The following is a 27,170-nucleotide window of genomic DNA, read 5'->3' on the forward strand; positions in this document are numbered from 1 at the left end:
GACCAACAGGTGTCCAAGATAGTAAGAATATCCTTTTACGTTTCTCAACTTATAAGCACAGGTATGGCATCTAGGTCCAGAGAGGTCATCATAAGGCCCCTCATGGAGTATAATGACCCTTTAGTTTGTACACGACTGACACTTGCACTAACTGGAACATCCACAAAGGTTCCTGAAAACAAGATACATGGAGTAAACACAATGTCCTACTCTGATTGCCTCAAAGCCCTTTCTCTTCACTTGGTATCATACAGACTTCTTAAAGGTGATCTTTGCCTGACATACAAGGCATCCTTGGACCCTGTTTTAATTAAGTTTTTGCACATCCACAAAACAAACAGCATCAGAACTACTAGATTAAAGACCTAAATTTTGCTTGCAACATGAATAGGACATGTTGGAGAGACAGATGTGTTTCTCAGAGAATTCCCATACTCTGGCACAAGCTCCCCAGCCATGTGATGCAGAGTTCTTCCCTATCCATATTTAAGTGCAACTTGGACCAATGGATGGGCAATTGGAAATTTTCTCCTGGTCTGGCTTCTATGTCTCTGATGGAGAGAGGCAGTCAGTAAATCAACCCACATAAATCAAATATAAATCAAACTTGTGTGTCACATTTCAGTAGCACAGCTCAGCTTTTAAGGACCCTAGTGATCGTTAACCTAGTATACACTTATTAACCTATGAAGATTAGTTTTCAGCAAAAACAAAATGTTATACCGAGCAGCTACTCACTAAATGGGTCACATATTCAGCCTTACAAGTCATGACTTGTTTAATTGCAGAGTGTTTATATGTATGCATGTGTTTAATACTTTCATTATTTTGTTTTATTTAATATTTCAAATGTTTTTGTCTTTAAAGCTATATCATATAAGTTTTTATTGTGGTATCCCCTGCATTTGAATTATAAGTAAGGATTTTTGATTGGTTGTGGTAATGCACTGAAGAAATGCCTTAGAGAGTGAAACTTGGTCTGCTTTTTTCACACATACACACATGCTTTACACACACACACACACACACACATATATATATATATATATATATATATATATATATATATATATATATATATGTATGTATATATAGGGTCTGCTTTAGATAAATGAAAACACAATCTCTCAGATGCTCATATGAGCGAATAATCATAACATCGGAAGTGGTATTTTGGGATTGCAGTACATTGAAGAGTGGAATATTTGCCCTTTCTTCACTGTAGTGTGACCTCGAAGTAGGAATATATATTTAGTGGGGGGCAATTTTTTAAATGATTATTTGCTCATATGAGCATTCGAGAGATTGCGTTTTCATTTATCTGACATAGACCTTATATATATATATATATATATATATATATATATGTATATCTGCATGGGTCTACTTCTAATTACCGAAATATCACTAACCCGAATCTCACAAGATTCAGTTAAACTAACATTCACATCACTGGAATTTTAAACAGGGAAAGGAGGCAGCTGGCCAACATGGGGTAATGTACCCTTTTCCCCACTATAATTCAATTTTCAGAGTTGGTATATATAGTTGAGGGGATGTGGGGACACAGCCCCACACATTGGGGGGTTTTGGGGGTGAGACTCCCCCACCTGGGTGGGTTTGACATACTTCGGTGTGCTTGTAGTTCAGTGTTAGCCAACTGCCTCCTTTCCCAGTTTAAAATTCTGGTGATGTCAACGTTCGTGTAAGTGAAATTTCGGTGCTGTCATCTAGATCTAGTGAGATTCAGGTAAGTGGTATTAAGAAGCAGACCCATATATATCTATATATATATATATATATATATATATATATATATATGGTTCCACTTCATTTCACTGAATGATCATTTCATCGAATTGCAAATTATCGAGACCAAATCGTCAAAAACTCATTTCATCGAAAACTCATATCATCGAATCTCGAATCACTGAAAACTGTAAAGCAACTACAAATAACATTCCACAAAGTTCTTACTACATTTATGCAGGGGGGGGGCAAGCCCCCCTGCACCCCCCACACCCCCATAAATAAGTATACCAACTCCAAGGTCGCACTACAGTGGGGGGAAAATCTAATTTCCTTACCCCACTGTAGTGCAACCTTGGAGTTGGTATATTTATTTACGGTAGTGCAGGGGCTTGCCCCCCTGCATAAATGTAATAAACAGTGTCTGGGATGTTATTTGCAGTTGCTTTATAGTTTTCAATGATTCGAGATTCGATGATATGAGTTTTCGATGAAATGAGTTTTCGACAATTTGGTCTCGATGATTTGCAATTCGATGAAATGATCATTCAGTGAAATGAAGTGGAACCATATATATATATATATATATATATATATATATATATACACACACACACACACACACACACACACACACACACACACACATATTTCTATATACATCTGCGTTCTTAATGAATGATTGAATAACAATCTGTTTGAAGTCCATTCTAGCAAATAGAAATGTTTGAGAAACTGATTTATTGAGCAGAGTCCAAAACAGAAAAAAAAATGTGTTTTTTTGCAGGGTGGATTCAAAAACTGGATAAATAATTGTTGTCATCCTAGGGGGATCCAGTATGTGTCAGCATGGACCAAGGTACTTGACAAACCTTCATGTTTTGCAAGGGATTGTCTGTACCTCTCATTCAAAGGCTTTCAAACAGTGACTAAAGCTGTTTCTTCCACCATGGTGCCTTTTTAGGTAAAGTTCAGTTAATTAACAGTTCAATGGTGTCAGTAACATTCAGCGACAGACTGCTTCAGTACACACTCATCTTTGCCACTTTATGGACACACACAAGTAATTTCCCTTTAACCAGATTTTTTAAAAAGAGATGTGTTTGCTTGTGCCATAACTGGAGCAGTTTTGGAAATCGAACCTCTGCATTGAACCATTTGTGTTTTGTGATTCTTTTTTGTCTTCTACTAGTGATAATCTTAGATATTTGCATGTGGCTGAGATATCTTGTAATTCATAAAAAATGCTCATGTAGAGAGCAGAAAGATCAAAACCTCAGCATTAACTTCAGAAATGTTAAAGTATATGAATAAAGGGGAACCTGCAATATGCAATTGTGGTACTGGAGAGACTGGGGAATTGGACCTTTCATTGCTGTACTGTGATTTCAGAGTTAGTGTATGTAATTAGTAGGGAGTGTGGAGATCTCAGTTCCTTGCTCTGGATGTTGGTGTTATGACGCTTGACATTTTGGACATTCGATCAAATTACCTGAATCTTCTTTTCTGCACCTGCATGCCAAGTTGGAGTGAATTTTGTTGGTAGGGGTAAAAAGACAGTCCTTATTCTTGTTTGCACAGCCATAGCTGAAAACACCCTACCATGCCACTAACAGTAATACAGCATTTCACAATCCTAAACTTGCATCTTTTTTCTCAGTGTAATCAACTTGATGGCTAGATTGCAACTGCACGTGTATGGTAAATGCTTCTGCACTGTATATGATTGGCTAACCCACTTTTTTGCCCTACTCACCCCTTTCCCCTGCTAATAATTTTCACTTTAGTCTTATAATCTCCTCACCTTGCCTATTATTTCTTCTTAAACCACTCCTGTTAAAGACCCATGAAACCTTAAACCACTTTATTAACAGCTATGGGTATATGATAATGATACACTAATTTACAATGCATCATCCAGCTAAAGCCACTATTCCTAGAACATTGCTACTTAAAATAATGACAGTACTAGATATCAGTAACTAAAACATTGATAAATAACTTGTATTGTGAAAGTTAATAGTTAACACCTACCAAAATAACACCATTAAAAGCTGGTAATATACAGCAGTACAAAAATTCCACAGCTCTCTTCCCACCACTGTCCAACATTAAGCAATCAGTAACTATATGTCTGACAATTCTGTCTAAATGCAAAACAAATAAGTACTATCTTGTTATTCTACTACTAACATGGACCCAGAGCAATAGCAGACACTGCTAGATATAAACCCAACTAGTAGTATTCTATCACTACAAAAATAAATAAATAACTAAAATAAAAAAAAAAACTGTTGTAACTATCAGCCATCTAAAGAGTAGGTGTACCTGCTACAAAATATGAGACTTTCAAGCATAGGTCCGTGATATAAAGCCACACATATTATCTTTATCTGAAATTAAGCTTAAACCTCATATAAAACAGAAGGAATTTATATGACCTGGATACACTTTATTTAAATGTAACAGAAAGGAAAACAGAGCAAGAAGAACCATAATCTTAGTGGTCTATACTACCATCACCTCCACATAGTAAACCACCACCCAGACTTTATGGATGTGAAGCCCTACTCGAAATGTTCACAACTTGAAAGACCAAACACTTTGCAATTGGCTGCTGCTTCTTAAAACCAAACAAAAAAAGAGAGAGAGAGACAGAAAGCTTCATTCTTAAGGAGACATCTGTTTCAATGACAGCTGAACATAAGAACTCATCTTAAAGGTAGACTTTCAGTAGAAATTTGCTTAAATGAAGATACTCACAGGAATTAAATTATCATGTAGAGTCCTTTGGCTTCCCATACTGTATCTCAATACCAGTGTGGTAGTATGCTGAAACTAGAACCAAATTTATTCTAGATGGTATATTTACCAACCACATAACTTCTCCACAACAGAAGAATTGATAAAGCGGTTTACCCATTATGGAAGAACAAACCTCCACATACCTACCAAAGATAAAACTTACCAAAAATATTCAAAACTTTTACTTCAGTCCCATTGCATATACACTGTCTTTAATAAACTTGATCTTCATCTGTTAAGCTAGAGATGGCAAGTACGTCCTTTCATTCTTCAACAAGCTACTGTTAGCACTTTTAAATATGCTTCATAGCATTACATTAGAATAACAAACAACTCCCATGTCCTGGCTTAATTAATTAATTCATAGACTTATGAAGCAAAGAGATCATACATGGACCAAATAAAAAAGAATAAACATGATGGCATCAATGCAAAACTACAGGACTGCTGTTAACATGGTTACCTATCAGAAGCCTGAAACACTATAAGCCTGAAAATCAAAATCCTGAAACCAAAAGCCTGAAAATTCAAAATCCCGAAAACCCAAAATCCTGAAACTCAAAATCCTGAAAACACAAAATGGACATGCTGACATCATTGTGGCTTTGCTATTGTTAGCCCTGTGGTGTTAGGTCATGCGTTGGGTTCAGGTAAGTGTGCGGTTAGTTTTATGTTAGGGTCATTGGTGGTTTAAGTGAGTTAGGGTTAGGGCGCAGGTTAGGCATGTATGCAATAGTGACTAATATTGGGGTTAGGGGTGGTTTAAGTGAGTTAGGGTTAGGGCGCGGGTCAGGTGAGTGTACGATAGTGACGGACCTTAGGGTTAGGGTTAGGGTCAGGGTCAGTTGGTAGATATTAGTGTCTTTATAGTGACATATTAGCATTATTTGTGTTTTCAGGATTTTGAGTTTCAGGATTTTGGGTTTTCGGGATTTTGAATTTTCAGGCTTTTGGTTTCAGGATTTTGATTTTCAGGCTTATAGTGTTTCAGGCTTCTGATAGGGAACCGTTAACATATACCATGTGCAAATTAGAGCTACCAGAGAATAATATTACAATAACCTACAATATACCAGCCTAAACAATCCAAGCACCTTCTTTTCTGCAGCATGCAAGCTCATAACTAATAATCTAAGAGCAACACTAACCTCTTGGACCTGTTCTGACATGTCTAGATAAAAAATGAATTCACTACCTACTTTTACAACAGGATCAACCACCTTTTGAAATTCAGCATAATCAAACCTCACTTTCGACTTTCAACTAGTGACTTTGTCAATGATTGAAAAGCTATCTAAACCTAAAGGGACATCAAGCAACCTCTATCGATGGTCTTCCATCAACGTATCTAAAAAATTTAGCTACACTCAAAGTCTTGTCACCATCATTAACATCATCATCTTTGTTGTCATCATTAATGTCATCATTAATGACATCATCATTGTTGTCATTAATGTCATCATTAACGACATCATCATTGTTGTCATCATCAACAGGACTATAACAAAAGGCCAACTTTCATTTACACTGAAAGCATAATAAGCATATTCCTCTCTTCAAGATAATGAAATCCAGAAGGCTGAAAACTATAGCCCAATTAGCATTCTAAGCCTACTTTCCAAAGTATTAACAAAAATGATTCATAAACAGTTAATGACCTATATATCCTAATCACTTCACCACAGCATGACTTTAGACAAGCACACAGCATACAAAGAGCTTGTCTTAAGCTTCTTCAACATGTTGCCACAAATTGTTATAATGGTAAACCTGCTGCTACAGTTTTTCTTGACAGCTCTACAACTGGCAATACCATAAACCATTCTCTTCTTCTCAACATATGGCCTGCACTAATGCAGTGGTATCCTGGTTTCAGTCCTATTGATGTGACAGGCCTCAAACAGTCATCTGGCAAGGCACACAATCAACCTCTTTCATAACAAGTATAGGAGTTCAAGAATCTTTACTATGACCACTTCTTTACTCAAGGATTACAGTTTGCACAGCCACATTTACATCATCACACTAATACAATATGCAGAAAACTGTAGTCCATTCTGCTTCCAGGTGCTAACAGCTGAAAAATGAGCTCCAATCATCCTGCAGTATTCTTAAAAACTTGATCACTCAGAACAATCTTATGCTTACTGCAAAAAAAACAACAAAAAAACAAAAACAAAGTCATCCTCTTGAAAATAGTCCATGCAGAAACTGAACTCCTCTACAATATCTCTTATCCTAAAAGGCTCTAACTCACTGATGGAAACTGTTCCATATTGGAGGTTCTAGGAACTAGCCATCATCATTAACTTAACCTTTGAAATCCACAGACGAAGTTATCCAATAGAAGCACATGAAAAGCTTGGAGCCTCTTGCAAGCCAGAAGCTGTGCTACAGTTTAACACAATACCTTGACTTGCTGAAAGCATGCTACTACCTAATCTACTCCATGAAGCATCGTTATGGACAACCTGAAGAAAAGCACACTACAGCTACTACCATCTGCATAGAATAAAATAGTAAGATTTGCAACAAGCAAACTGTTGTGATGTTCCAGCCCCTGCCCTCTACTGTAGAACCTGAGAGCTCATACAGAAAATAAACTCACATTTATCTCTGGTTAGTTTCATGTATAAACTTCTACATGAATACAAATGCCCTGACCTTGACATTGGTTAACCTGACATATTCCTGCTAGAGAACTTAGATCATTCAGACATTCCCTTCTAAAACTGAATAAGACAAGAATTAGACTTGGCATGATTGTTCACAGAGTCAACCTATTCAGCAACTGGGACCAGCTTCCCCTGCAGTTAAGAACAATGCAAAGCTTTACTACTGTTAAAAAAAATGTTAATTTTTCTTCCTTGCCAGTGCATTTCATAGCTGCTGTTATCTCATATCATATCAGCATATAATTCATTTAATCTGAAGTGTTATACACTATTGTTATCTGAAATGTTTCATTCAAAAGTCACACTGAACTGTCTAAAAATATAGTATTTGATTTTGCAGAACAAAGGTAATGTAATATTCTTTTTTGTATTAGATACACTTCCTGCACTGCAATTAGTCTGTTAGTTGTAACTTTTTATTATCTGGATCTTCTCTAAAAGAACTTGCAGGAAATCAATAAGTGATTTTGTATGCATTTTTCTCAGCAAGGTTAACTTAGTGAATAAATAAATTACGTACCTGTGTATTTGTTTTTATGTATTTATACCTATATGAATGTAAAGATATTATATATATATATATATATATATATATATATATATATATATATATATATATATATATATATATATATATCACACACACACACACACACACAATGATACTTTTGCTATTATGAAGGGGATCCACAAAAGACTAATTCACTTACATCAGTTTATTAGTTAACAAATATGTGAATTATTAATTTAAAATTGTATATATGCTATTATCCATGTTATCATTGTCTAACGTTTTCATCCTTGTGCAGCATCATTACAAATTGTTGCACGTGTGTGTGTGTGTGTGTGTGTGTGTGTGTGTGTGTGTGTGTGTGTGTGCGTGTTTGTGTGTGCATGTGTGAGTGTGTGTGTGTGTGTGTGTGTGTGTGTGTGTGTGTGTGTGTGTGTGTGTGTGTGTGTGTGTGTGTGTGTGTGTGTGTGTGTGTGTGTGTGTGTGTGTGTGTGTGTGTGTGTGTGTGTGTGTGTGTGTGTGTGTGTGCGTGTGTGTATCTAGCTATATATATATTGCAGAATATGAATGGCCAAAGTATGTGCTTAAGGAAATTGAGTATGTGACAATCTGCATGCATGAAGATGGACTTTGTACTGCGAACTCTGAGTAAACTGTGAATAGTGGAAAAGTACTAAAAAACAGGAGCCTGCTTGAAAGCAGGAAATGCGCCTTATATAGAAGTGCATCCAGTTTTCCTTTTCTGCTTAGAGATGTAGTAATGTGAACTATTTCATGCCTACGGGTAAACCACTGATTGGTTAATTGTCTTTTGTACTAATTTAATTGGCCTAGTTTATATTTTTGTATTGTCAGCAGTATCACCTGCATATAAGCTTATGCATTCCTTTGTTCGGAGAGTCTCCCTGGTACTTTCCATGAGGCTCCCACATGTGTGTAATAAATACCACTGAAAGAGAGGAAGAAGTGCCTTGTCTTCATTTAAGGTAAAAATGTTAAATGCAACAATTGGTGCTGTTTACTCGGATCTGAATTGACAACAGTTGCGACAGTTGGGGATTGAACGAAATACTGCTAGTGAAAGGGCCCATGACAGAATTTTCTGTTCTGGCAGTGTTTCTTTCATTTCCTGTACTAGCCTGCTTTAAAATTTGGTATTGATAACTTTATAGAAATGTAATAATTCCTCTCATTCAATTGTTTTGAGGTAAGTGGCATGCATTTCTTTTCTGCTATTGATTGTGCAGTATGAGAGTGGGTTAAAACGAAAAACTGATGACATGAGTGAAAGGTGATACGAGAGTGGGGAAAACAACGTTTACAAAATGTCACAGCTAAATCTGTAAAATACAGTATAGCTTATTGTGTGAAAATGGGAGTACACCAGCTGGTTATATGTATTTTCGTGTGTCCCGGGAGGGTTGTATGTTTATAAGTCAGTGGGTCGCCCTCACTGAGGGTGATGGTAAACTTGCCTTTCCAGAAAATGGTAGTTTTAATAAAAATGTTTTGCTTAATCTCCAAGGAAAGTTAAGGAAAAAAGGGAGAAGAATACCAGGGTTGTGCTGGGCAGCATTTAATGACTGGATGACAGAGGCAAAAGAAAGAGAAAAGGATTCACTTATTAGTAGTCTAAAAGATAATCAGCAGAAATTAAAAGAGCAATTGAGGGAATTACAACATACTGCTAGTAATTTAGATGTGGTAAACGGTAAATGCTTGAAGGACCCACCCTTTAAGGGGCTTTATCCTGTAAAGGAATTAGCTAAATTGCAGATAATTGAATCGCCAGAAGACGATAATGCCTGGCTCCCCCCACCACCAACTGCACCACCGATTGCACATCCGCAGTATCAGCCCCCCCCTTGCTCAACAAGGAGCCGAAACACAGCAGCCAGATTCCATCACTAAAGATTCCACCCCTGGAGAGAGAGAACAAGCTGCGGACAGTCAGTCTAGTGAATCTGATCCAGAAACGAGCGATAGAAAAAATAACTCATAGTAAGACTCATAAAGAAGCAAAAGCTGTAATGTATTTTAAAGCTAAACCCTATTATAAAGGAAAAGGGAGGCAACATTTACACCGACAAAGGCATTTTGGCCAGTTCCCAGCTATAATTGACAGTGGGGATGGATATTTTGGGCCAGATAAATTTAATCCAGATTCAGAATCGGAGTCGTCAGATGACGACAGATTGTTACCTTTGAGGGGGGTACCTAACCCAGCACATGCTAGACGTGCGCAGGAACCACCGACCATTGTAGTACCAAGGACGTGGTTGGCGGTTGATTTTCAAGCCATTACCAGATCACTACTGTCTATCCGTACTAATCCAGCTAAGTTCCAGCATGTGCTGGCGGGACATATTTGTTTACAAAATCCTACAATAGAAGAAGTCAGGGCAGTTCTTCAGTACCCCATACCGGCTGATCTGATGAAACAGATTTGGGATCATGCTAATGTCCCTACTCCGATACCAAAACATGATGCACAAAAAGATAATGGGTCTGAAGCAGTCAGACAGTGTATAGTAGATGCTATTACAGTAATAGTTCCAACCACACCCAACTGGTCCAAAATCAAGTCAGTTATTCAAAAGGAAGACGAACCTGTGGATGAGTATTTAAGTCATCTCACTGAAGCCTTTGAGGCTTACTCTGGTTACCCAGAACCCACCGAAGGGCCGGCACAGAGCGGATTGTCGGCTGCCTTCATAGAGGGGTCATGCCCACAAGTACGGGATAAGCTAAAGGAAGTATGTTTAAACTGGCCTAGTCTTGTATTGCATGAAGTAGTCACACGTGCAATACCTCTCCAACAAGTTAGCACAGGAAAAAAAGGACTTACAGGAAAAATTGGTTAAAGCACAGATTCAGATGTGTACTGCCTTTGGGCAATGTGGCTGGGGAGGACGAGGACGGGGAAGAGGGAGAGGTGGAAGCCAAGGGGCAGGAAACCAAAATAGACAAAACTGGCAGGAAACTCAATCAGCCCCACCCCAAAGCTATAATAATCAGATGGAGTGTTTCAATTGTGGTCTTGGAGAAATGAATGTCCGCATCTGGCTGAGCAACTGGCTGAGCAACCTGCCCCACCCACTGATACGTCACCTCAGTGGAATTCTAATTGGACCCCATCCAATCGGCAGCCATCACAATGAAGGTTCCCTGAACAAAGACAACAGCAGTTGTGCCCTTTCATCCCTGTGGATCAAGATGGACCACATGTTATGTTACTTGTCAAAAATAAACCATACCCATTTTTGATTGACACTGGAGCAACCAAATCTATGTTAGCTGGCGAAGCAGCAATAAATGTCCCCTTCTCCAATAACATAACTAGAGGGGTAGGTGTCTCTGGTATTCCTATTGAATATTCTGAAACCGTCCCAGTCCCAGTAACTTTGGGACCTTTACAAGACAATCATGCATTTTTAGTAAGACCCTCAGCACCATTAAATTTATTGGGAAGAGATTTGCTCTGTAAGATGGGAGCAACCATCTTCTGCACAGCTGAAGGAGTATATATACAAGTACCTTCAGATAAACAAGACAGTATTTTGGCTACTTTAGATGAAAATGTCACTCTACAAACAATATGTATGCAGTCTGACCTCGATAAAAATAAGCATTTAAATCCATTACCCTTTCATCTATGGACCACTCATGATAATGATGTTGGATTTCTGATTTCAGTCACTCCTGTAAAAATAATCTTAAAACCCGGAGCAAAATTACCTTGGGTACCACAGTACCCTTTGATGGTAGAGGCCACATCTGGTATTGCCCCTGTCATTTCTGCCTTGGTACAACAAGGAATTCTAGTACCTACAACAAGTCCATGTAATACTCCAATTCTACCGGTAAGAAAACCTGGTAAACAAGCTTACAGATTTGTGCAAGACTTGCGAGATGTCAATAAAGCTGTCTTGCCTGTTTTTCCAATCATACCAAATCCAGCTACGATTTTAAGCTGCATCCCACCTACAGCACGTTGTTTTATAGTTGTAAATATCTCATCAGCTTTCTTCTCTATCCCAGTACATTCAGATAGTCAGTATTTGTTTGCATTCACTTATAAGGGCCAACAGTATACTAGGACCCGACTACCCCAAGGATATGTAGAATCTCCCACCTTATTCTCTAGAGAGATGCACAGACAACTGCAGGATTTACAGTTACCACCACGCTCAGTATTGGTCCAATATGTAAACGATATTCTTATAGCTTCACAAGATACCAAGTCTTGTATAGAGTACTCACTTCTAGTTTTAAAGTTTTTAGCTGAACGAGGTTTTAAGGTAAATAAATCCAAACTGCAGTTCTGTCAAGAAAAGGTGCAATACCTGGTGAACATCATTTCTATGGGTTCACTTCAAATACTTCCAAGTAGAATTACCTCCGTTCAGACTGCTCCCTGCCCTGTAACTCAGAAACAACTCAGGGGGTTCCTCGGCCTAGCAGGTTATTGTAGACAGTGGGTGCCCAATTTTTCAGAAATTTTGGCCCCTCTGTTACAGCTTTTAAAAAAGGAGGTCACAGACCCTCTGCCTTGGTCCCCTGAACATGAAAACACCTTTTAGGCTATTAAAATGGCCCTGATAAACCCACCTGCCCTGGAGCTCCCAGATTATTCTAAACCCTTTGTTTTCTTGTGCTGTGAAAGAAATAAAACTGCCCTGGGCCTGCTGGCGCAAGCGTGCACAGGAGGCTATCGACCTATAGCATATTACAGCACTCAGACCCTGTTGCTTTTGGCTATCCACCCTGTTTACGAGCGGTGGCAGCCGCTGCTGTTTTGATCGATATGGCAGCACCATTGACTTTAGGACATAATACTATACTAGCAGTACCTCATGCAGTGCAAGCATTACTCTTAAAAACAAAAACACAGTATCTTTCTAATGCTCGCCTCACTAAATATGAGTTGTTTATTAAGTAATCCCTCTGTTCAAATTACACGTTGCCCACGACTAAACCCTGCTTCATTGATTCCAACTAGTGATGAGGGTGAACCACATGACTGTGCGCTTGTAGTTAACACTGTTCTTTCTCCTAGGTCAGATTTGCAAGATGTTCCTTTGCTTAATCCTGATTTAGTTCCTTTTGTAGATGGGTCCTGTTTAGAAAATAATTTTGGTGAACTCAAGGCTGCATGGTCAGTCTGCTCACCATCTGAGGTTTTACAAACTGGACAATTACCACCTGGCACTTCCGCACAAGCCGCGGAATTAGTGGCACTTTTGCATGCATGTAAAATGGCCAAAGACAGATCTGTTACTATTTATACTGATTCACGTTATGCCCATGGTGTTGTTCATGATTTTGATATTTTATGGAAGGAAAGGGGGTTTTTGACATCCTCTGGGGCACCAATTAAAAATTACCTGTATATTGATCACCTCTTACAGGATTTATTATTACCTTCCAAAACTGCTGTTGTCAAGTGTGCAACTCACCAGTCTAACGACTCCCTAGTAGCTAAGGGAAATAATTTGGCTGACTGGGCTGCCAAGCAGGCAGCTCTTTCACATCCTGTTCAGGGACAATTTCTGCAGCCTATCTTACAAACGGTTACTTTTGACACTACTGTTTTAAAAACTTTACAATGTGAAGTATCGGAATCAGAAAGAAAAACATGGCTGGCCAACAGTTGTTTCCAATGCTCTGATTCAATTTGGCAGCATCCTGATGGCAGATTAATTTGTCCTATATCTGTGTTAAATTCTCTTATAAAAGCATATCATTTGCCAGCTCATGTAGGGGTACAAGCATTAATCAAACAAATCTAGAAGGATTGGTTCACCCCAGGACTTTTTGCTTCTGTGCAACATTTTTTGAGCATGTGCTCCATTTGTTTACAGCACAACATTTCAAAAGGCACTCTGGATCCAGCTCAACCGGTGCCAAAACCAATGGGACAATTTTGTGCCTTACAGTGGGACTTTATTGAACTCTCACCTTGTACTTATTTTAAATATGTTTTGACTGTTGTTGATGTTTTTTTGGGATGGTTGGAAGCCTAGCCATGTGCTAAAAATGATGCTATTTCAGTGGAAAAAATTGTGTTATGAACTGATACCTCATTTTGGTGTTCCTTGTCAAATATACTTTGACCATGGAACGCATTTTACTGGTAAGTTAGTTGAATCATTGTGTACAATGCTAGGCATTACTTTGAAATTTCATTGTCCATATAGACCACAGGCATCAGGTATTATTGAATGAATGAATCAGACCTTGAAAACTAGACTTGCTAAAGTCACTTCAGAAGCAGGCTTAACTTGGGCGCAGGCCTTACCACTAGCCTTACTTTCTATGTGAGCACAACTGCATCCTACTAAGGGTCTTTCTCCACATGAAATTCTCATGGGTCGCCCTCCGCGTATGCCCATGACACCACCACCACCCCTTTCTGAATACGATGCATTTGATAATGATATTCTCTTGTACTGCAAATCTCTTGTTTCCTTCCTACAGTTTCACCACCGACAAGTAGCAGCTGCTCAACATCTTCCAGATCCTTTCCTGTCATCCACCCTACAACCAGGCACTTGGGTTTACATTAAGTCCTTCTCTAGAAAAACAGCGCTCCAGCCGCGCTGGAAGGGGCCTTTCCTGGTTCTTCTGACAACGTCATCTGCTGTGCGATTGCAAGGATCTCCAACCTGGATCCACATTTCACATGTCAAAAAAAGTTGTGCTGTCTGAAGACCAACAGCCTTTACCTTTTTCAATTCCAGATTCTCCTCCCATTGCTACTCGTACTCGAAGTAGAACTGTTCCAGTACCTGATGATACATAACATTTACCCTTTTGGGAAACTCCAAACTGCTGACACTACGCAGACTCAACAACCATTTCCACAAAAATATTGGACAGCCATTTTGGTGGTTATTCTTGTTGTACTGTTATTTTTAATGTGGCCATTTGTATTTCCTGCTCCTTCAACGCATCACACCAAGTGAGCTATTTGGCATCCACCTTTCAACACCTACCAAGCTATTAAATTTGCCTATGCATCATCCCTCAGTGTTTCTGACTGTTGGATCTGTACTGCTTTACCTACTGTTCATGGGGGATTGATGGTAAGTACAGTCCCTTTAGGGGCTAATGAAACCTGGATGAATCTGATCTATTACACTTCAAATGTCACTTTAAAAGACAGGATAGCATTACATCTGTTTAACCGTCAAAATGGAACCGTGTGTTTTCAGAAATTTGGTAAAGTCAAGGTAGGATGGAGTTTTTGCAATGTGACAGTTCCCTACAGGTGTAATAATAACTCCTCCTACTGTAACACAACCTACAATTCATTTTGTGAACTGTTGCATAAAACATACGAAGAGGTAAGAAATAATTCTATCCTATATCAACAGCTGGGATTGATTGATAAGAAGGTGTTTCATTCTGAACAAGGTTATATAGATAGCAATATCACCACTAAGGTGGTAAATTGCTACTTTGTGTGTGGTAAAAGAGCCTATATATGGCTACCAGGAAACTGGTCTGGTAGCTGTTTATTAGGTTATTTAGTCCCAGCCATCCGACATACACCTGCTTTACCTCGAGGAAAAATTCAGAACATTTGAGAGGTTAAAAAGTCTGCCAATCTGGTAGGCCAAATCGATGCTTCATGGATTTATCATCATGACTTAGCTCATGCTGGCACCAAAGGACTATCTCATATGGACTTGGGTGATGACGTCATATCGTGGGCTGGTATAATTCCAGCATACAGAGCAGTAAAATCAATTTAGGAACTGAGAAAACTGTGTCCAAATTACTTGAAGTATTAAGCAATGCCACATTATCTGCTTTAGAACTAGTGACTGATGAACTGACTGCTATGAGAGTTGTAGTTCTCCAAAACCATATGGCTCTTGATTTCACCCTAGCAGTGAAAGGTGGAACTTGTGCTTTAATCCAGGAGGAGTGATGTTCGTTTATTCCTGACAATCAGCACGAAATTGAAAGTCATCTTGAACTCATTCAGAGAGTCTCCGAACTCTCTAAGGCCAAGGAGGCTGATAGCTCAACATGGGCATGGTTAACAAACCTGTTCTCAGATTGGGGAGGTGGACTATTGAAGTTAATTTTATTAATCGCAGTATTAGCTCTTATTGCTTTTCTTGTTGTGTTTTTAATCAAAGCATTGATTTTGAAATTAATGTCTTTTAAGACTACTAAAAAGGTGCCAAAGTTTTATATGCCTGCAGTTATGAATATGGATGATGAAATAAAAATGTGTGACAATGTTAAAGGAACCAGCCACATGGTTATGTTAGACTTAGGGCAAATGTATGATCGACTAAATGGTGATGCTTAGACAGCATCAAATGGGGGATTGTAGAATATGAATGGCCAAACTATGTGCTTAAGGAAATTGAGTATGTGACAATCTGCATGCATTAAGTTGGACTTTCTACTGCAAACTCTGAGTAAACTGGGAATAGTGGAAAAGTACTGAAAAACAGGAGCCTGCTTGAAAGCAGGAAATGTGCCTTATATGGAAGTGCATCCGATTTTCCTTTTCTGCCTAGAGATGTAATAATGTGAACTGTTTCAAGCCTACGGGTAAACCAATTGTCTTTTGTACTAATTTAATTGGTCTAGTTTATATTTTTTGTACTGTCAGCAGTATCACCAGCATATAAGTTTATGCATTCCTTTGTTCGGAGAGTCTCCCTGGTACTTTCCATGAGGCTCCCACACGTGTGTAATAAATACCACTGAAAGAGAGGAAGAAGTGCCTTGTCTTCATTTAAGGTAAAAATGTTAAAATGCAACTATATATATATATATATATATATATATATATATAGACACACACACACACACACACACACACACACACACACACACACACACACACACACACACACGCGCGCGTGCGCGTGTGTATGTGCATGTATCTATATGTGTGTGTATATATATATATATATATATATATATGTGTGTGTGTGTGTGTATATATATATATATATATATATATATATATATATATATATATATATATATATATAAATATATATATATATATATATGCGCGCTCATGTGTGTGATGATTGTTCTGATGAAGCTCAAGTAAACATTAAATGAGTGAAAGCGCTCAACATCATTTTTGTGGTTTAGTGTTTCTTTTGTTCTACAGTTTAAGCAGAAGTTTTTATAGTCTAAGATTTTTTTATTTTACTTCTTTAGTGAGTCGGATTCTAATAATATATATATATATATATATATATATATATATATATATATATATATATATACACACACACACACACACACACACACACACACACACACACACACACACACACACACACACACACACACACACACACACACACACACACACACACACACACACGGGTGAGTCTATGTGCATGTATATTGGAGAGAGATCCATAAGTACATTATTTGATCACTGTACATGAATCAATAAAGTATTATAATATACCTTAAAAAAATCATGAGCTCCAATCCAGTAGGCTTCTTTCTTTGCATAGTCAGATAATCTTCCCATCAAAACAAAAATGAAATTGTTTTCTTCAAGGCTGTGAACTGATGCCAAATGAGCTCCCTGGAATTTGTTCTGGCAATAAATCTGTGCAAATAAAGACAGATTAAAAAAAGCTGTGGCTAAGGATTACTACAGTTATGTAACCATCTTTATGATACTCAACAACCATTTATGATGTCAGTAAACAAAGGGAAAAAAGCAACGGAATGTTGTTAACACTTAAAAAAAATGAAAGTTCAGTTATAAAAAAATGTTTCTTTGTTTACCTGTCTGATAAAACCAGTGGTTTAATTACTACAGAAGAATCAGAGAGTCATTAACATGTAACCACAGGAAGCACATCTAATAGACATCAGGGGCCAGATTGCAAAAAAGTTGCTGTCAGTGTAAGTGAATTACTTCAGTGTAAAGTCTATCTATAAACAGGCTTACACCTGGGGCCAGATTCCAAACTATCTGTTCTCAGTGTAAGTGGTCACTTACAGTGAGATAAGTTGTATTGGAATTGGGCCTCAATACTTGACATGATGGTAAGTATTTTAAATGTTAATGTGACTGGAAATACAGTATCAATCGTCAGTATAAAGCTGTACAGTACAAATTATGGCGCTCAGTAAAATGTAGCAGCAGTAGTTCTGATAAATTAAAATAAATTTTATTAAGGCTCGAGACACTTTGAACAAAACACAAATTCAACTTATTTGGCAGTGGGGTAGAACCCTCTCAACTTATATATACCATCCATGATCACACAGCAGTGGGATAAAGTGCAAAGTTAATGTTCACTAAAAGTAGCTTTCAGTGATAACCATTTGTGGTATTGACCCACGTACAATTTACCATTGAATATTTGTAATAATTCCTCTCATGCTGCCTGCTGAAACAGCAGAAATAATGATAAATGTAACACCTTATATACTTTATTTTTTCTCACAACATTGATTCCTGAAGCATCCATATTTTTTTAGGCTTATTACCACTACAATTTATTTTTAATTGTTTATAACTATAAATACACAAAAATGCATGATCCAAGGAATTATATTTGCAAGAAACATAAATGTTGGTATTTATTAACTGTATTTTTATGCTACATTATTGCAATGAAGTTACCAAAGTACTGCAGGTTACCTATATGGGTTTTCATATAGCTTAGTACTATGTTATATTAGATGAAAGCTAAGGAAGCTAACACTCAGATAAAAATCAGTAATTGCTACAGTGCACATATTGAACCTTTAATATTATCAGCCTAAAGATTGCAGGTATTTTCTCTTGAAATTTGCAAATAATGAGGTTAAGTGGTGTGTTATACACATTTGATAGGGCATAACACATGGATGAGTGCCATTAACCCTAACCTATATTATACACTACACCATTTTCCTTATGGAACAGGGACCTTTCCTCCTGAGTACAGAACCATTAGTTTCTCCATTGAGAAATTGGTTATTTCCCAAGAAAGATGATCACATTCCATAAATCAGAAACATATTGGCAGGAGACAACCCATCTTCTGGAATTAAGACCACAGCATACTGCAAAATACTTGGCAGTGATTACTACTATAATAAACCTGAAGACTACTATAAAATGTACCATAGAAAAAAATATAAAGTTTAAAAATTCATATAGCCAGGGTGGTAAGGGATCTCTGTGTAAAACCAAACAAAATCATCCAAAATACTAGAAACCTGTTAGAAGCAATAGAGCCTCACAAAGTTGGACACCCCTTTTCCCAACCTCATATTCAGATAATTGTAACTAATGACTGCATTTGGTTTAGTCTTAGTAGTACTGCCAATAGGTTGTGTGAAGTTATGAAGTGTCTTGTATTGTTGTAGTTTCCTGGCCAGGTGCAGCTTCCTAACCAGGTGCAGATTACAAAGACATGTAAATTTTGAGTTTCTGTTAGTCTGGGAACTAAAGGAGAAGTGATACAAATGATGTAATGTGAAACGACTCAGCAGTAATGTGCATTTCTGAGAGAAAGATTTGGAGCATTTTGTATCTTGAACTGGATCTGACAGCAACTCACCACCACTTGCTTGCTCTGTATGTAAGTAGCATTTAGAAGAGTGATTTCTCTTAGAGTTAGATAGAAATTTAGCCAGATTAGTCTAGCTGTTTTCTATATTTATGTCAGACTATCCTACAATATTGTTTTAAAGTTCCTGTGATTTCTGAACTCTTGATTAGCTCTGTGTTGAATTGATGAGATTTGCCTTGTGTTTTTATTATTTATTATTAAATATTTTTAAAACTTTCAACTGTGGCTGTTTTGTGTAGAGGTAATTTAAGCTCTTAGAGTACATTGCATGCATTTGGTGATACTGTCCAAGCCACTCCAGTAGTCTTGCTGTTCAGCACACTTACTATTTGGATAACAGTAATATTACACAGTGCAATTGGTCACCCTTTGGTAAGGGCCTTATAGTAGCTGAGAATAGTGGTTGATGGCAGTGATTTCTACCTTATAGTCTGGAGAAGAGGGGCATAGCCGGAGAACCTGTGCCAGCCTTCCCCGGGAGTGTCTCTGTGTTTGTATATGACTCATATCTCAAAGTGTGTGTCAGCTACTTGGGCAGAGACATGAAGCACTAGTTGGAGAGAGAGGCTGCTGGAGATTTTAGCTTCTCCACTTGGCTGAGATCTGGACCTATAGCTATGCCAGTGGGGAGTCCTATTAGAGATCTGGACAGAAAGGGAGAAACCAGCCCCAGACTGACTGTGATCTCTGTGTGGGTTTAAGGAAAATTGTACTTTACTGTGTGTGTACTTGTTATCCCCCAATGTGCACGTCCCTCACTAGTGTTAGTGGTGAGGATTGAGGCTTCCTGATTACTGGGCCATTGCATGGGTGTCACAGGTTGTATTGTGATTTCAGCCTCTTATCATTCTGAACTGATCCCCACCTAGGTTAGGACTTACCTGTTTAGAGTGTATCTTTCTGTCCAGTTCAAAGAGTAGCTTATGCCTTAGTAAGAATGCTGTTAAACCTCTAAATGTCCACAGGAAACCCATTTTCACAAAATCATATCCTTTCCAAGAATTACAAAAAAAAGTTACACAAAGGTGGGCCATCTAGAGACCCTGGAAGCTACAAACCCATAAGTCTCACTTGTCTTATATGTAAAGCAATGGAAAGAAGTATCATAGAGATGATCAACAGAGAAAAAGTAAACCTCCAGAAACTGGACCCAACTCAGTCTGGTTTCATCAAGGGCAGATCATGCCTACTGAACCTGGTGGACTTCTTTGAGAAGGTCACCAAATCAATGGATGAGGGCAACATCGTTCACACTGCCTACCTTAATCTGGCCAAGGGATTTGACACAATACCCCACTCAGGCATTGTTCATAAACTCAAGAGGTTAGGTACAAACCCTTATGTCACCCAGTGGATACCCAACTGTCTCAGAGACAGGACCCAGGAAGTAAGAATTGGGGAGTCCACCTCTACAAAGAGACCAGTCACAAGTGGAGTCCCTCAGGGATAAGTCCTTGGACCATTCCTTTTTGGCATTTACTTCACAGAAGTCAAGGCTGTGACAACCCACCACTGGACCAGTAATCAATGAACCTCAATCCTCACTACTGACATCAGTGTGGGATATACACTGGGCTGATGACAGGTATACACACAGTATTTCCAGATGCAGCTCTCTGCATCAAGTACAATTACCCTTAAGAGCAAACAGAGACCATACTCAGTCCGGGGCTGGTTTCTCACTCTTTTTCCAGATCCCCAGTAAGACTCCCTACTTGCACAGCTATAGAGTTCAGATTTCAGCTGAGTAGCCAAGCCAAGACCTCCAGCACCCTCTCTGTCCAACCAGTGTTTCGTGTCCCTGCCCATGTAGCTGACACACACACTGTTTGAGGTTTGATTCACACATGCACACACACACACACACACACACACACACACACACACACACACACACACACACACACACACACACACACACAGACATCTGGGAAAGGCTGGTGTGCTCTCTTTTGTCCAGACTATAAGGTATCTATCACTGCCACCAGGCAACTCTTTATCAGCTACTTTAAAGCCTTTAACAAAAGGTGTCCAATCTTACTGTGTAATAATAATATTCATATAAATGGTGGTTTGACCAAGAGCAAGGCTATTAGGATTGGCATACAAAGTGTCACCAAATATGCAAGTACTCTCAGAACTTAAATATCTCTACACAAAGCCACAATGAAAGGTTTAAATATATTTAATAAATAATAAAAGAAAAAGACAATACTAAATATATATTCACAGTGACAGAGTTCAAAACCACACAAAATATTTAACACAACATTGCTGGACAGTCTCAAATAAATAAAGAAAAAATATCTAAACTAAGCTTTGCTACATTCCTGACTGTATTGAAGAGAATTACTGTACCCTAGTTAACTTACTTAAGAGCAAGGCAGATGTGGTGAGTGGATCTTGATGTTATCATGTCGAAGATAGAATACATAATGCAGTGTCTCTCTAGGAGCAGTGGTGGCTGGTGACTTCAAATCAAAGGGGGGCTGCAGGAGACAGCTGAATGGGTGGGCCCAACAGGAAGGGGTGTGACAACTAGAAAGGGATGGAGCTATGCTGAAAATCAGAAAAACTGGGACTTTAATTAAATATGCTGCCCTGGATGCCAAACAGTCATTATGAGAGCCCAGTCAAGACAAAATGAAGCAGAGAAAAAAAAATATTTCAATGCATTGGCTACATGACAGCTTGCTTAATATCTAGATGGAAACAAAAAGGTTGCAAGACATGAAAAAAGAAATTACTTTTTAAATACATTACTGGAATGCCAGTCAAAAATCATGTATAAAAAAACAAGCAGCACTCAACTCAAACCACTTCTTCTTGCACTGCAGTTCTAATTATAATTTATATTCAGCTTTATAAAAGTAGCAATTAACATGCTGAAAGTAGCAATCTCTGTGATAGCCCCACTTGTAAAAATGTTTCTTACCCAAAAAAGGCCTGCTGCCTGACAACTATCTACTTGGTTCATGGGGAAAACATGATCAACGTAAAAAATGAACAGCAAACAAGAAACAAGCTCAAGATAAATTGCTTAAAAGATTACTGCACAGATTATGGACCTCACATGATAGACTGGCATTCTGTTTAGTTTACAGGTAAAGCCTGCAGATATGACGGCAAGTCTCCAACAAATGCAATGAGCTTCTGAAAATACTGTAATCCTGTCCTTTATTACAAATACTGTCATATGCATTTCAATACCTAAGGCTTACACATTATCAAGTTATGTAAGTATTCTCTGCATGGCAACAACAAAAAGGCTTTCAATGTTGATAATTATTTAACAGTATGCTTACTAAAGCGTATTTACATCTTACAATCTCAGACAAGCTTACCCAATGGTCATTAAAGCATTGCTACTTAAACATAGAGCAACAGGCACTGCAACAACATGCATTTTCTAAATAATAAGAAGCATAAATCAACAGTGTAAAAATATGACAGAAAACCAGAACATTCTGCAAAAACAAGGACAGGTGAAATGCCACTGTAGAACATGTGTCTACATTGGATGGGGGGATATTCTGCACACTTACACTGCATAACTGTTCCTTGCCTTGCTTGGACACATCCAGTCATTACATGGGGGAGTGGGGTGCAACAAGTATGTCACAATTTGAAATGTCTCTGGCTGACTATGATGGCCCTGACACATTTGTCATACCTCTCAACCTCAGAGCAAGAAATCTGGAAAAGCCATAAATGGAAGTGGGGCAAAGGCCCAAAATAAGGACATTTTTTTAAATATTGTTCTTATTAACTTAGAAAGATAATAGAACAGTAGGTCTTGCATTAGTATGAATTTTCTGAAGGGTATGAAATCTGAAACTCAAATGTCTGTCATTATTTTCTAACTTCAATATTTAATGATTTGCCACTAATTTGCCAGAAAATCACATTTTTTGAAAAACAGACCAAAAATGTAATGCAAAAATATAAAATAACCACACAATACAGCTGGGAATCTGTCAAAGAAGGGACATTTTTTTAATATTAGTACTGTTAAGTTGGGCAGCTGATAAAATAAGAGAATCTACATGCATTTCTGAAATAAAAGTAATCTGTAACTCTGATCATTACAATTATTTATTAATTGTAAACCCTCCACATTTCTTCCAAAATTGCCATTTTGTGGAGGGATTATTAGGGATTAGGGGAAGAGCAACATTTTGAACCAAAATCGGGGACAGTTGAAAGGTTTGGATATACCTAATTCTATAAAGTGATTTATTTGCACGTACCTCTTAACCTCTTAATGCAGGAAATCTGGACAAGGCCAAATATATTGGGGGAACAAACAAACAGTACTAAAAATTGCTCTTGTATAAACTTAGTTGATAGAATAACAGGTCTTGCTTTAGCATGCATTTTTCTGAAGGGTATGAGGTCTGAAACTCAATGTCTGTAATTATTTAGTGACTTCATTCCTAAATGATTTGCCAGAAAACCACAAATTTTACGAGGAACAAACCAAAAATAAGAAGCAAAAATGTATTCATTCTGTGAAAATCTGGACAGTTGAGAGATATAGTTCAGCTGGGAGAATTGTGCAGCAGAAATCCTACACGACAGACTTAGCTCCCTAGGTGTGGACAATACGTACCCCTCCCCGCCCAAATCCCCCGCCCAAAAAAAATGAAGTTCTAAGAGAAGTGATTGCTTCAATCTGGCTTCATTACTTTCAGTAGCATTCAGACTCAATCAGTGAAGATATTCAGTAACAAAAAAAGTTTGTGATTGTAGACAGTTGATTTTACTGGTTCCTAATCGAACACATTTAACTAAGAACCTAAGAAGTACCAAGAAGTACCTGAGCTGATCAGAAAATCAACAAACATCTTCCTGATTGTATTAAATTATATTTCTTGCAAAATACAGTACAGTTGTTAGAGGGCATTTTAAATGCATTGTTTTAAACATTTTTCCAGTAAACAATGAAATAAAATGCATGCACCAATAATAACAAAACTGCCCAGTTCAGAACATTTCCATCATAAACGTCTACTCAAACATCTACACTCCACCAGTATCAATAAATATGCACAATCTCTTCAGAAATAAAAGCCAGATAAATAATTCCACATTAAAGAGATCTGTAATGAAGAGGCTGCTGCTAGCAAACAACTTTATATTTCATTGTTTCATCTACAGATAAAGTGCCTGTTGCCCTTGAGGAATAAATTGCCTATATTACATTAAAAAAATTATAAGCTAGTAATATTGCAATAGGGGATGGATGGCAAACTGATAACAGGTTCATAGTTACTAAGTATCTCTGCCAAAGAGGACATTCCCAGGACTGCAGCACCACCCCCTTTAAAAGTAAAACACAGTACAGTATCTGCAATGCATCTACATGCTATGGAGTAGAACCCACAGCCTTTTGCATCAAAAGCAAGTATTCAACATATCATGCTATGAACAATGCAATCAGACATGGCACTCAACTGTATCTCTCAACTTTACAGCACAAGATATCTGGAAAAAGCCAAAATGTATTGTGGGGGGACAAAAGCCCAAAAACCAAGGGCACATTTTAAACATTGCTTGTATAATCTTGGAAAGTTGCTAGAATAAAATGTTGTGTTGCCACCATGCATTTCACTGCAAAGTCTTGAACCTAGGACCCTGTGCACTACAGTCAGAGCAACATATAGGTTCATAGGTTCATACTAGGCTATCTGCCCTAGGGCATTTACAAACCTAGCCAGAGTGTTTTTGGCTTTTGCCACCCCTTGGAGTGAGTTTACTGTGCCCTTATTAAGGTTAGTTTACTGTGCCTCTGTCTAGCAGTGACATAGAAGTGATCCTCGGGGTAAACCTACGATCTCCCATCCACTTGTCAAGGTTCTTCTTGAAGAGAGTCAGTGAGGGGCTCTGCCTAACATGGACTGGGATTCTATTCCAGAGTGAAGGGAGCCTCTGGGTTATGAATCTGTCCCTCCAGTATGTCCTATTTATTTCTGTGCTGAGGTTCAAGTCTCTTAAGTGCGTAGCTCTAAGGGATTTGGATTTCCTGAGGTGGAGCATGTCCATTAATTCCAGGTTGGACATGGCTTTGTACGTCAGGCATAGATTGCCTCTGAGTAGGTGGTATGCAACTGAGTAGAGCTGGAGTTTCTTTAGCAGAGGAGCATATGGCATCTGTCTGAGTCCCTTGATCCTCTTTGTGAGGTACTTTTGGGGTCTTTCTAGTTGCTGCAGGTGTCGGGTAAGGTACATCCCAAATGGGGCATTGTACTCAATTATGGGCCTGATGAGGGACGAGTAAAGGGGAACAATGACCTCCCTTGATCTAGATGTGAATCCTTTCATGATAAGGTGGGCTATATAGAAGGTCTTTCTAACCACTTTGGCAATGTGGTTGTCAAAGGAGAGGTTACTATCAACTTGGGTCCCCAGGTCCCTAATTACTTCTTCTGTACTTAATGGATTACCACCTATTTGGTAATTTGTGGGCACTTTGTTTTTGCCAAAGGGTATGATTATACATTTTTTGCATTTAGTTTAAGGCCATGGCTCTGGCACCAGTTATCCATCTCTATGAGACCCTTTTGGAGGATGCTTGTGTCAGCTGGGGAGTCAATTATGGTGCCCAGTTTGCAGTCATCTGTGAACTTGCTCAGCCACAGTCCTCCTGTGTTAGCCTGTATCTCAGAAAAATATATACCGAATAAGAGAGGTCCCAGGACTGAGCCCTGTGGGACGCCACTTGTAACTGGTTTAGAGTCTGACATGTCTCCAGCGATTCTGACCATGTGGGTTCTGTCCTTGAGCCAGTTTGCAACCCATCTTATGACATAGAGGTTTATATTTAAGCTGGAGAGTTTGTCTATGATGCCTGAGTGGGGTATTGTGTCAAAGGGTTCTTTTGGAAGTTGAAGATAGTCAAAGGGGGCAAGCACATTATTAAATCTGGAAGAGATGCCAAGAGAGATAAGCTTTGCTAGGCAGAAGGACCACAGATGTGATTAAAACAAGTAAAAGATAGCTCACTGTCAAACAGAGGTATCCTGATCAATTAAAAAGGGGTCTGTTTTAATTGGAATGCTTATAGGTTCATAAGTTCTGGCTAAGTGTAAGGCTGAAAGGAACCATAAAGCTCAGCTACGTCAAACAGTGGGAAGTAGCAGAGCCCCCCTCCCATTAAGTAAACTCTCTCCACACATACCTGGTGAAAATTTGCTATCACCCATCCAGTTATCCAGACTGGTTTTAACTCATTACAGCCGAATGATGTCTCCAGGCATTTCTGCAGTTACACCCTACTGCTCCTCTAGGCATCAAAATATTGCCTGTTCGCATTTGCATTAATAATTCCAAAACCATGTTACATACAAGGTATTGAAAAATTTTATCTTGAAGCATACATGATAGCAAACACAATTGTATTGATATATGACCTCTGTCAATGGGTATTTCTTAAAAATGTAAGGTGATAACTACAATTTTTAAATGTTGAAGCCACGCCCACTAGGAGTTAAAGGTACACACTCAAAAGAGCTCTACTGGAGGGAATGAGTTAAATGTTGCTAGGGAAGCCCTCTGCTTGAGAGGTACGGGCAGTCTATTCCGGAAATGGGGCAAACATTGTGTTGGGAATGGGTCACATCACCTTGTCTTGTTGAAGTGATTGTGCAGGTTTAGGTCTCTAGTACAGGTGTTTTCTTTACCACTTGGTCTATTTAAGTGAAGGAGTTCAAAGCTAGGTTATTTATAGCATAGAAAGGTAGAGAGAGATCACTCCTCAGCAGTCTGTATGGCACTGAGTATAGTGGCACAGGTTTTAGTCTATCAGAGTATCTAAGGTTACTGAGACAGGAGATCTTTTTAGTAAGAAAAATT

General features: G+C 38.4%; 1 protein-coding gene across 1 annotated transcript in view; it reads right to left on the reverse strand.

Annotated features, from left to right (window-relative positions):
* Positions 1-27,170, reverse strand: part of LOC122796227 (snaclec rhodocetin subunit delta-like) — a 329,386-nt gene that overhangs the window by 114,665 nt on the left and 187,551 nt on the right. Inside the window, exon 4 of the mRNA XM_044064542.1 lies at positions 17,204-17,350. Within this exon, the coding sequence (XP_043920477.1) occupies positions 17,204-17,350 (147 nt within the window). The remainder of the gene's footprint in view (positions 1-17,203; positions 17,351-27,170) is intronic.

Source organism: Protopterus annectens, chromosome 3.part0 (genome assembly GCF_019279795.1).
Source record: "Protopterus annectens isolate FY-2018-M chromosome 3.part0, PAN1.0, whole genome shotgun sequence".
Taxonomy (NCBI): domain Eukaryota; kingdom Metazoa; phylum Chordata; order Ceratodontiformes; family Protopteridae; genus Protopterus; species Protopterus annectens.